Below are 13087 nucleotides of genomic sequence, written 5' to 3' on the forward strand. Positions count from 1 at the left end.
ATGGGTTGCAGCCTTGGTCTTTGTTATACTGGGTGTGTGGAGAGTTCTTTTTGTGCTTTCCTGTAGAGGCATCCAACCTGTCGCTCAAGGCAACACACTCGGCATTGCCGTGGTAACCAGAGCCAGCTGATAACAGTGTTAGTGATCTAAAGAGCAGCAGATGACTAAACAAGCCCTACTGTTGGTATGGAAACAACACAGGCCTATTTTGGCTGCCGCTGTAGTGTGTGTGTGTGTGTGTGTGTGTGTGTTACAAAGACATACCTTTGTGTGCACGAGGCCATGTGTGTGTGTGTGTGTGTGTGTGTGTGTGTGTGTGTGTGTGTGTGTGTGTGTGTGTGTGTGTGTAGTGCTGCTGGTCACAGATGTATATGATCCATAGCTCAGGTTAATCCCATCCATATGATAAGCAGGAAGGGAAGCGAGGCTAATCCTCGTCAGTCATGTACTCTGCAAAAAGGAGGAAAAGCTACCTCTTCGTCATCACCTCCACACCTCCTCTCTGCTGGAACTAAACTCACCGTGGTGCAGTTATACATCGTTTGTCGGGTGGAAACCTTTTTATTCCCAAAACCGTTCATTTCTTATTATTTGAAAAATAGTGAAAATAGCTGATGTACAAGCTTGAGTCCCTACTTAAAAGTAACTTCTGCAGCATGCTGTAAAACACGTACGATTACATTCATTTGAGTGAGCGTTGTTTTTAGACACGAGCAGGAGGAGGCCTTAAAAACAGGCATTTGACCCATAAACATGACTATGTTACTACTACTCTTTGTTGAATGATGATCCACTTTAAACCCGGCGTCCGTATTACATACCATGGCATTTTTTTTTTACATGATTTATTTTTAAATATTAACACATCCACCGCCAGAGGTTAATCTCATAATGTACTCACCAGTGCCAAGGTGTTTTTGTTGTTTTTTTGTTTTTTTCATGTCGCCATAGATCTTGTTAAAATCCTTAAGATTGAGCCGTGAACGGTCTGTTTACATCCGCGAGATCTCCCTGTATCTCCCAGTGAAGACCGCGTGTCAAACGGACTTCCATGACTGTAGTTAGAGCGGATTACGTTAAACAGTGAAATGCGAGGAGAAAAAACTACAGGAAGAGAATTGAGTTTCAGTTTCGTCTGTAGAATGGGAGCGGGCGTGATCGTCGAAACCGGATCCCAAATAATTCTATTTCCTGTCATCAAACCGGAAACGGAAGTGGATCAAAAAAATTCCGAAAGTGCACCCGGACCGCGCATGCGCGAAAAGACCGCAGCCCGTAGGACTACGGGCTCGGCGCTTAACCGTTGGATTTAACGGCCCGTAGAACTACGGGCCCGGCGGTAAAGGTGTTAATGTTACCGTATATTAAGATTTAAAAGATCTTAGTGTTCGGCTAATATTAGGGGCCCACTTGCAATACCCCCGCAGCCCACCGTTGGGCCCCGGCCTGCATGTTGAGAATGGCTGAATTAGGCTATCCATTAAATGATTTGAACAACAATGAAAGGCAGCTCCTGTAATACTTGTGACATTTGCAAGTAATTATGCTGTGACTTTAGTGTCTGCATGTGGGATGCATAGGAGAGAGACGTATGGAGAGGGAGAGAGAGAGAGAGAGAGAGCTCTTTTGTTAGCCAGGCGATACAAGGCTTGTTCGTTATTAACCCATCCAATCCGGGAACGGATCTACAAATGTCTTCTAAATCCTAACAGTTTTCTGAAAACCGTATGTTGCTATAATATCAGTGGTTCTCAAACTTTTTCATGTCATGGACCCCCAAAATGATATGTATTTGGTCACGGACCCCCATCTCAAAGTATTTTGTTCCAGCCAGGGGACCCCCCCCCCCCCCCAGAAGCAAAGGTTTGAGTTACAAATGTTCGCTTAAAAAAAAATATATATATATATATATATATATAAGATTTTGCTCAAATTCTCACGATTTTTCTAGCAAAATAGCAGATCTACAAGCTCATATGAGCTTGTAGATCTGCTATTTTTTGAATAGCCAAAGAAATCTAAAAATGACACAGATGCGTTCCAGGTCTAAATGGATTAACTGACATAAAGAGTCACTGAGTGAGCACCAAGGGCAGAGCGCCCTGACATCAAGGTGTGTGTGTGTGTGTGTGTGTGTGTGTGTGTGTGTGTCTGTGTGTGTGTGCATGTGTATACATTGCAGGGGATCTTGTGCTACCTTTGTATGTATCCGTGTTTTGTCTGTGAAATGTATGCAATTTAAAGCATGGTGTGTGTGTGTCATCGGGACCCCTTGCGTGTGTTGATTGCGCGCAAACAGATAGCATATCAGATAATGGTCCTAAGTGTGTGTGTGTGTGTGTGTGTGTGTGTGTGTGTGTGTGTGTGTGTGTGTGTGTGTGTGTGTGTGTGTGTAGAATAGATAACGTGTCAGACAGCCCATGAAATGAATCAGTGAGGCGAGGTCTGGGTCGCCCTGCCTCCTGTTACTCAGCATCTGAATTTAACCCTCTCCTCTCCTCGTTGCTCACCCAGCCCTGCATATCTCTCCTCTCTTGTTAGGGGCTGTCTGTCACCATTACAAAAATGTAGGTTGATGATTAATTGACATGCAAATAATTGGGGTTAACGATTTTAATTGTGTTTTTGTAATTTAACATTGGAACATATGAAGAAAAATGTTTCTGTTTTGCCTTTTAGGCTTCGTAAACAAACATTGCACAGGGCCAGATATGACAGATAACGTAAATACAAAGAAATAACTGGCATATTTAATGTAAAAATAGCTGATCTACAAGTTTACAACGCTTGTAGATCTGCTATTTCTGCTATCATTACTTTATTTTTTAATGTTTGAAAATGTGTGAAAATCTTTCAACCGGGAAACGATTATGGCGATTATGCAAAAATAATTGCAATTATCTCAAATAATTGGGATTGGGTGATTATGTAATAATTAATTTGTGACAGTTTGTGTCATTGTATTCATCCATTCTCCTTCAGTACAGTACATACTGTATGTGTCTGCCCATAACGCTCTCCCTCTCCCTTTGTCCACTATTTGCAAGACATTTCTGCTTTCTAATGTGCTTTCCTTTTCTCATTTGTCCCTCTAAATCTCCTAACATGAATCAGGGAATGGAATTGTGCATGTTGTGTTGTGTTGTGCTGTGCTGTGTTGTGTTGTGTTGTGTTGTGTTGTGTGTCTGGCCCTGTGAGTGTTCCTACCTCCAGGCGTTCGGTATGCCTCCGCACTGAAGCAATATCCTCTCTCGCTCGCTCTGGTTTTGTCAGAATGTCTATCTCTCTCTCTCTCTCTCTCTCTCTCTCTCTCTCTCTCTCTCTCTCTCTCTCTCTCTCTCTCTCTCTCTCCCCCCCTATCGGTTAGATCGGCTCCTGCAATCTATCATAAACACAGTTATTTCCTCTGTCACATCAATGTCAAAGTCATTTTGTTTTGTTTTTCTTTCCTTCTACCTTGTGCCGGTTACCTGGTTTACATTCTCAGTCAGACAGAGAGACACAGAGGGAGAGAATGAAAAGAGAGAGGCCCCCCACCGCCCCCACTTTCCATCTATCATTTCATATGACAAGTACACAAAGACACAAGAGAGAGAGAGAGAGAGGTGGAGGGAGGAGGATAATGAGGAGAGAGAAAGGAGTGAGAGAGATGTGGGAAAGAGAGGGGAGTGTCAACACAGCCAGGTGGAGAGGAGGGATAGAGAGAAGAGACAGTCGGCAATGTTGAATGGCAGGATGGTTCCTTCATTACAAACCATGATGCTATTTCTGCAATGTTCTGTGTGTGTGTGTGTGTGTGTGTGTGTGTGTGCGCGCGAGCGCCCATAAGTATAGTATTATTTGAGAAATAGACATTGTGAGGACAATTTTCCTAGAAGAGTAAAGGTCATTACACACCGGCGATTATGCGAATATACGCAAAATTCAGACTCGTTCCGAATAATTAAAAGGCGCTTTTTCGCTTCGCTTTTTCGCTCCGTGGAAGCTTGCATTGACTTTATAAGGTTTTAAAGAAAAACGTATTATTCGCATGAAAAAAATCGCCCCCGGTGTGTAAGGAGCTTAATGGTTGATTTTACGGTTTAAAAAGATTTCATTAGTTAGTCTTACAATTAGAAAATAATCTGTTTATATCAGGATTTGTCTTTCAGACATTATGTATAAATCAGGCATACCTCTAACCCTAATCCACAAACCTTGGGTTGGGGCTCAAAATGGCTATTTGTAAAAATTGCCGTCCTAAAATGTTGATGTTGTAACAACTATTGTGTGTGTGTGTTTGTTAGAGAAAGAGGGCAAAATCAAGAATTGTAGAAAGTGTTTTGTGTGTCTGTTTTGGGTGTTTGTCTCTGTATGTCCATTAGGTGTGTGTGTGTGTGTGGGGGGGGGGGGTGTGCGTGTGTGTTCATGCGTGTGTTCATGTGGGTGTGCTGTGTTTCCTGGCCAGGCAACAGAACCAGTGAGGGAAGTACAATATTTAAACACTTATCTGGTCAATGAATAGTTGGCATGAGGAAGTGACACTTAATCCATGACATGATGAGGTCTGTTTGTGTGCGTGTGTGTGTGTGTGTGTGTGTGTGTGTGTGTGTGTGTGTGTGTGCGCACGCACGGCTGAACATGCATGAGGACATGGCGTAAAGAAGCCTTCGTCAGCAGATCTGTTTGACTGGCTGACTTATTGACTTGTCGAGGCGTGACTGGGTGCACCTTTCGTGTGTGTACATGAATCTTTTGAAATGGAGTGTGCGTGCGTGAGTGTGTGTGTGTGCGTGCACATGCTCACGTGTGTGTGTGTGTGTGTGTGTGTGTATGAGAGTGTGTTTTTCTCTGGTCTGTGACGTGCACAATAGCATGACTGATGCTGGTATGCGGGTCTGTCTAACCGTGAGAAAGTTCTAAGGTGTGTGTGTGTGTGTGTGTGTGTGTGTGTGTGTGTGAGAGTGCGTGCTGAGAGAGAACAGAGACGGGTGCCAGATGGGGCCTTTTTTAAAGGCCACTGTACCAGCAGAGAGAGGAGCTTGCCTAGTGGTTACAGTGATTATACAAAATACCAGCAATATCCTATAGAGTTGCACCCATCCCCCCCTCTTTTATGTGTTGTTGTTGCACGAGCCACATCTCGCCTCTTTCAAAGGTTGAAACACCCTTCATCATTTCACCATCAAGCTGTCTCCTCCCTTTCATGTAGCCTCCATCTGCCCCCCCCTGTAAGAACTCAAACGTTAGGCAGGTGAAATCAATACAGGTTCATAGCTTTCACCTTCCAGCCAAAGGCAGGTGCTAATATTCTGCGCCTTTTGGTCTGTGTGTCTCTGCAGTTGACTGTGTAATGCATCCGCATATCCAGGCAGGCCTCTCCCTGTTGCCATGCCAACGCGAGTACAGCTCTCTGATTGGTTCAGAGTGGCTTCAAAGATGTCTCTCTCCGACCCTGACCTGACCCTCTCTCTCTGTCTCTGTCTATCTCACTGCCTCTGTCTCTGTGTCCGTATCAATTTCAATCTCATCCACTTGGGATGATATTGCAATTAGTGGACGTACTAATGTGATGACTGATGATGACGTATGTTGACCTTTACTCATGCAGGCTAAATATAAAATGATGACTAGGCTGACCTTTTGCATTGACGATGTCATCTTCTTGTAGGCAGTGGTGGAAAGTAACTAAGTACATTTATTCAAGTACTGTACTTAAGTACAATTTTGAGGTACTTACTTTACTGGAGTATTTCCAATGTTCTGTACTTCTACTTCTACTCCACTACATCTCAGAGGCAAATATTGTACTTTTACTCCACTACAATTATTTGAAAACTTTAGTTACTAGTTACTTTGCAGATATAAATGATTACCACTTTAGTCCTATTTTATACAGAGGCTATTTGAAAATAGCCGATCTACAAGCTCACAACGTGTCACATCGGGACGCGTCGTGAGCTTGTAGATCTGCTATTTTCAAATATTTTAGTACTTTTACTTTTGGTACTTTAAGTACATTTTGATACCAATACTTTTGTACTTTTACTCAAGTAAATTTTTAATTCTGGACTTTTACTTGTAACAGAGTACTTCTACATTGCAGTATTGATACTTTTACTTAAGTAAAACATTAGAGTACTTTTTCCACCACTGCTTGTAGGTGTGTGTACGTACAGTACAGTACATTCTGGGTGAGTGGGTGTGATCTGGAGTAAGAGTGGCATGTTTCTGCCATTTAATTGGCTCCTGTGATGAAACCACAGCATCTCTGTGCACTTTAAATGAACTGAAATGGAAGTTTAATTTGTGGAACGTGACAAACCCAGGCTTAGGAGAGAGGGAGATGGCATGGAGGCTTGGAAATAAAGGGAGGGAAGCAAAGAAAGAGGGGAGGCATAGAAATTGTCCAAAGAGTCGCTATATGCTGAAAGGGAGAGCTAGATGGAGTGAGTGAGCAACTGTGGCATGAGAAATCGCATTCCTGGAGGCCCCTGTTAGTGTTTGTGTGTGTGTGTGTGTGTGTGTGTGTGTGTGTGTGTGTGTGTGTGTTGTGAGTGCGAGCACACCTGTATTTTAACCCAAGACCTGGGACGCATCTGTGTCACTTTTTGATTTGAGCTAAAAAAGCATTATATTACACTTTGGCTATTCAAAAATAGCAGATATACAAGCTCATAGCGCGGCACTCGTAGATCTGCTATTTTTGAAAAATCGAGAAAATGTGTGCAAATTAATATATTTATATTATTTTAAAGCGAACATTTTTAACTCAAATCCTTGCTTCCGGGTGTCCCTGGAACAAAATATTAAAAATATTTTGAGATGGGGGTCCGTGGCCAAATACAAATAATTTTGGGGGTCCTTGACATGAACATGTTTGAGCACCACTGATTATAGAAACCTGTTGGGATTTAGAAGACATTTGTAGAATCGGCTTCAGGTCTTAATGGGTTAATTTCTTTTCCATTCAGGGGTGCGTGTGCTGTGTGCACAGGTTGGGCTGGAAGAGAGGCTCCTTGGGGACAGGGTACTACTACTTCTAGCCAGTGAAATAATGGTAAAAAGTAAACATTCTCATTTTCCTGGGCACCCTCTGGAACCCCATCAAGGAACACTGGAGGTCCCCGGACCCCACTTTGAGATCCACCGACTTAAATAATAATCTCACCGAAGGATAGTGTGAGAGAACCTGATCATTTCCGTGTTAACCCTTAGCAACGTGTTGCAAGTGCTTTATAACGCCGTGTGAGAGTACTGTCATCACCTTTTTAATGAGTTAACTTGTCATGCCTTATCACAGGGTAACAGACAGGTCAGCACGCAGGTATATAAAGCCATTGTGAAGCGTTATTGAAGTTCTCTTTTTGGAAAGACACACTTCCCCCTTTGTTTTCCATGTATATCAATTATTAATTTTCTTTCTTGACTTTCAAGGTCTCTTTTGTTTCCCTGCCTTTTTTTCTGTGGTTCCCTTTTTTTCTGTTCACCTTTTTTTCAGAGGTCGGGTGGGTAGGTGGGGGGGGGGGGGGTGGTTAATCTCTGACACAGATATGAACCCGTGCAAACAAAGTTATTACTGAAGTCAATTTTTATAAATCCTCTTAAGATAATTGTGGAACATGCCAAAACCTGAGGCGTAACAAATGATTGCTTTGTTCGTCAGCTCTCTCTCTCTCTCTCTCGCTTCTCTCTCTCTCTCTCTCTCTCTCTCTCTCTCTCTCTCTCTCTCTCCTCATTCTGTCTACGCACACTCTTCTTCATATGGTAGTGAAGTCGGCAGAGCCAGCACCTGTTTCATTCTTCCCCATTCAAAGATGCCTTTTCTGGTAAATCACTGAGCAGGAACGACCGACTCAATTCTCACGCTAGTTGTGTTTTTGTTTCCGCACGTGCTCAGTTGTAGATCCCTGTTTCATTTCCTTATATTGACAAATGCATTGACACTTGAGTCAGCAGAATTATTGATATTGACGCTAAGAAGACCATATATGTGTGTGTGTGTGTGTGTGTGTGTGTGTGTGTGTGTGTGTGTGTGTGTGTGTGTGTGTGTGTGTGTGTGTGTGTGTGTGTGTGTGTGTGTGTGTGTGTGTGTGTGTGTGTGTGTGTGTGTATGTATTTGTTAATACAAGATGACTTGACACTTATTAGCACCTCCTGAGTGAAACCGCATTCAGTTAGTTTCGCTCACTAAGTGGTGTGTGAGCAAATGTGTTACGCTAACTGTGTCTGTGTGTGTCTGTGTGTGTGTGTGTGTGTGTGTGTGTGTGTGTGTGCGGACATGGGTGTGGCTGTGTGTGACCGTAATCCAGAGAATAGTCATCAGTGATGTGAAACTGTGACTGGACAGCTTTATTTTCAGTGAAGGAACAGTATCGGCATCATCTTCATATTGAGTTTCACTTCTCCAGGCATAATAACATTACATCTCGTATCCATGTTGCTCTTTCAAGTCATGACTCTCTCTCTCTCTCTCTCTCTCTCTCTCTCTCTCTCTCTCTCTCTCTCTCTCTCTCTCTCTCTCTCTCTCTCTCTCTCTCTCTCTCTCTCTCTCTCTCTCTCTCTCTCTCTCTCTCTCTCTCTCTCTCTCTCTCTCTCTCTCTCTCTCTCAATTTCAACTGCTTTAATTACCGGTAGATAGAATGTATACAACCCCAAGAAGCCATGAGAAATAAATGTGAATCTTAGTTATTTCATGAACCAACAACCCCCTTCACATGAACACACGCAGGCGCGAATGTGAATGCAGACATCTAACCTTTGACCTTACTTTCATTTAGTGTTCAGACACAAATCAATGAGCCTATTAACCATTAACACTTTCAATCTATGTGTGTCTGACTGCATGTCTGACTGTGTGTGTGTGTGTGTGCGCGCGTGTTCATGTGTGTGTGAAGGATGAGAGTCAGTTAAAAAGTAAAGTTTTGTCACTGTTTGTCTAAAGTATATATTTGTTTCAGTTGACAGTTTTCCATTTCCATACTGTGTGTGTGTGGGGGGGGGGGGTGGGTGGGTCTGTGGCTGTGTGCGTGTATGCATGCTTGTCTGTCTGTGTCTGTCTGTGTCTCTCTCTGCCTGCTGTTCATGTGCATGGCATAGCGTGCCAGTGTGCATTGCCCACATGTGTACGAGTGGTATGTCTGACCCAGAATGGTTTTGCCAGAGGCTGTTCACACACACACACACACACACACACACACACACACACACACACACACACACACACACACACACACACACACACACACACACACACACACACACACACACACACACGTGAGGCTTTGACCCAGACTAATCCAGACAGTTTGGGTTAGGGGAGGAGACATGTACAGAATGTCAGGAAACATGCCTCAGAGACATGAAGTAGTGGTGTGGTTCAGTTCTACCAGTCATCACCCGATGAAAATGTTTGAGAACCATTGCTCTGAGTCTAGATGATGACACGTCTAATGTCTATCAGCACAGGTTGAAGCATTTTGAGCTCCTTTCTGATGCGTGGTATTGACAATAGTTTCAGTCGAACCACTTTCAAACCAATTTTGGGCACATCACATCATTGCCCTATTTGGGGCACATCATTATAGGCGAAAACGCTTCAAATGGTCTGTTTTCGCTCTAACACCATCGTACGATGAAGTATGATAAATTAGGACTTACTGGTCCAAGCTAGTCATTAGTTTTCCTGTAACACAGCTGGTCATATCACAGGACACACCATTGTCACTCTGTCGAGAAATGTATCTATGTGAAGAATGCAAAGTATTTCGTTTTTTTGTATTTATTTAGTTTTTTTATGTTGCTGCCTGATGAAAATGTAGATGTATTGTTTCCCAGTGTGTCAGGATTTAAATGAGTTCATTTTAAACTAAACGTACGCTACACATAATGTTTAGTGGACAGCATGCGTTAGCATTGTGTGCTATGTGCACTGTAATGCTCTAAATACCCAATACCCATAGACAGTTTGTCTATTGTTTATCGCTCAAGCTGATCTAGAGCTTATTTGCCGGGCAGGTCGTGTATTCCTGTAATGCCTGCCATTCACAGCCAGTAGACCATCTCCAGGCTTTAAATCTTGATGATAACCAACGATTATAATCTCATTTGTGTTCTGTCGCAGGCACATAGGAACAGCATGCAAATTCTTATACTTTGCATGTTGTTGCATGTAGTGGCATTCCCCTTGTGCATGCGTGCACATGTATTTTTTTCTAGCCTGTGTGTGTGAGTGCATGTGTCTGCATCGATTGCCTTTCTTTCATCCTGTGAATTTTCATGTGGGCTCCACGTTTAAATGACAGATTGACTTGTTACGTGTTCCGTTGATGAGGTCACTATTGCTTGCATTGGCCTCATTGTGTGTATTTTAACCAGTGGCGAACAGTAACTGAATACATTTACTTGAATACTGTACTTAAGTAAAGTTTTGGAGCATTTGTTTTTTGTTTTTGCTTTTTGCAAGCTGATGACTTTCACTCTGCTACATTTTAAATAGAAATATTGTATTTTTGACTCCACTACCTTTCTAGGAAAGGGCTCTTGGGACTAAAAGTTACAAAAGTATATTATGAATTAACGACTTAAGCCCTATTTCAAATATGGTGAAAATACCCGATCGCGAAAATGGCCGATCGTGTTGAGAGCTTGTCGATCTGCTATTTTCACTATATTTGACAATTTCGGAGGAGTTCACAACATTTCTCAGAATGTACTTAGTAATTTGTACTTTGTCCACCACTGATTTTAACCAGACATAGGCATAGAGTCTAATAATGCCATGGCCTCCCTGTTCAATCTTTAGCTAATCGTTGGCTATATTAATTCCAACTGCCTATGTTGTGTACCGATGATGGTTTTAACCGGTGTATTGTGTGTGTTTCCCAGGGGCAGAGTGTTCTCGCTGGACTTTGGAGCGATGCGAGTGTGTGACATGGAGTTTGATCGCGTGCGACGATTGACCACTCCCCCCAGCCCCGTAACCACCACACCCACCAACCCTAACTCCGCCCCCAACTGTCAAACTGTGTGGAAATACTACTGCAGAGACAACTTTGGCTGGAGGGAATACTCAGAGGTGAGACTGTGTGTGTGTGTGTGTGTGTGTGTGTGTGTGTGTGTGTGTGTGTGTGTGTGTGTGTGTGTGTGTGTGTGTGCGCGCTCTGCAGGCCAGACACATTAACTCGGCTCACACCAATCAATCGTCTAACCACTGTGATGGCATCAATATATATAAACAGCCACACATCCACACGCATGCATGCTCTCACACACACACACACACACTCCCCTTATTTGTGTGTGTGTGTGTGTGCGTGCGCGTGCGTGCCGGTGCGTTCAATATTTCATGATGACCCTAGTTATCAGCATGGTGTTTTGTTATTAGGATGCTGTGCCATGTTTCAATGACAGATCTCCCCCCCTCTTCCCCCCCTTTACATTTCCTGTCACCCCCACTCCTCCCTCACCCCTCTACACCTGTCATATCTCTATCATTCACATCGTCACTGTCGGGTGGAAACCTCGTATGTCCAAAACCCTTTTTTATTACTAATTTTTTTAATAGTAGTGAAAATAATCACTCAAGTGCACTATGCGTGACATCTCAACGCATTGTGAGCTTGTAGATCGGCTTTTTTCACTACTTTTGTGCGACACTCTTGTATGGAGATACAGTATATGGAGATAGGAGGTTTCTGCCCGACAGCGAGAACATTTTGATCAGTCCTCATCGATGAACGGAGCATAAATTATGGGGTGGGGGGGCAATCCCGGGCATGCAAATAAAATATACTGTATGTAAAACTACATCTAAATGATCCAATCAATTAATAAATCCAATTTCTCCTCCTTCTCCTTCTCCTCCTTCTCCTTCTTCTTCATCCCCCAAACAGCCGGTGGTGCGTCTGATCGAGGAGGCGAGCGGGCGGGGCCTGAAGGAGGTGCGCTTCATCACGCTGCAGAACCAGTACATCCTCAACATCAGGGAGGGCTTTCAGCAGAACGCTGTGTTCGGCTTCAGGCGGCAGATCAAGAAGCGGCCGGCGTACATGTCGTCTGTGATGCTCACGCCCCACCTGCAGTAAGTTAACAGAGTCTCGTGTCATGTATTATTACTGCGGTTTACCGTGTGGAGAAGTGGTTCTCAAAATTTCAACTCATTTCAAGGACCCCCTCAACCCATTTAAAAAACGCCTTCTAAATCCTAACCCAAGTTTTCTGAAAAACAAAAAATGTTGCTGTATACATAGCAACATCTAAAATGGGTCCATTTGGTTCCTTTTTGTATACTGTCAGAGTTACAGACTTGTAAGGGTCAATTTAGAACCTCCTCAAGGAACCCTGAGAGTCCCTGGACCCCTGGTGTAGAGAGACAAACGTGGGGGGAGAGGAGGGGAGGGGAGGGGAGGGGAGGGGGTTGGTGACATGTGACAGAGGTCACTAATCGGGTTGGAACTCAACAGAAAGTTCATGTTATGCACCTGAGCTAACAGTCGACACGAAGCAACACACAAGGTTTCATTCAAGTATTTATAAGGCACATTTAAAACCAGTTGACCCAACTTGACCATAGTATAGTAAAACAGTAGAATTATTATCAAATTAAATGTTTCAGAAGAATAGGGAGCATCATGACCCTTTTGTATTTACCTATATGTGTGTATTTGTTGTTGTGCTAATGTTGTATTGGCCACATGCACCCTAGCATCCTTATCCTGAGGGCGATCATTGCGGCGAAAATAGCCAATGTACAAGCTCGAGATTGACTATATTTGCCAAAGAGATTTCGTGACGGGGGGAATAGGAGGGGGCCTAGTACAGAGCCCTGGGGGACTGCGGTCAGTGAAGTATATCGGGTTCAAGTGATTAACAGCCGTAACGCTGAGCAGTCTGCAACACTGCTGAAGTTGTGCTGAAAAGCTCTGTGAATGAGAAAACCACAATCCCTACTTCCTGTGTTTTAGCTACTGCTCTCACTAGCAACAATCCTCAGTGATCTTGATTCGCGAACATATGAGTTGGGTTGATTGTAAAGGCAGCTATAGACCGTACGGGCGTGCCAGGCCAGGGTTCGCCCGCACAATGAATCATGGGAATTGTAGGAACG

General features: G+C 43.4%; 1 protein-coding gene across 2 annotated transcripts in view; it reads left to right on the forward strand.

Moving 5' to 3' along the window:
- Positions 1 to 13087, forward strand: part of tiparp (TCDD-inducible poly(ADP-ribose) polymerase) — a 33538-nt gene that overhangs the window by 6956 nt on the left and 13495 nt on the right. For both annotated transcript variants that reach the window (XM_080428473.1, XM_080428474.1), the window contains exons 3-4: positions 10867 to 11056; positions 11874 to 12061. In XM_080428473.1, the coding sequence (XP_080284599.1) occupies positions 10867 to 11056; positions 11874 to 12061 (378 nt within the window). The remainder of the gene's footprint in view (positions 1 to 10866; positions 11057 to 11873; positions 12062 to 13087) is intronic.

Source organism: Gymnoscopelus braueri (genome assembly GCF_963280865.1).
Source record: "Gymnoscopelus braueri genome assembly, chromosome: 5".
Taxonomy (NCBI): Eukaryota; Metazoa; Chordata; class Actinopteri; order Myctophiformes; family Myctophidae; genus Gymnoscopelus; species Gymnoscopelus braueri.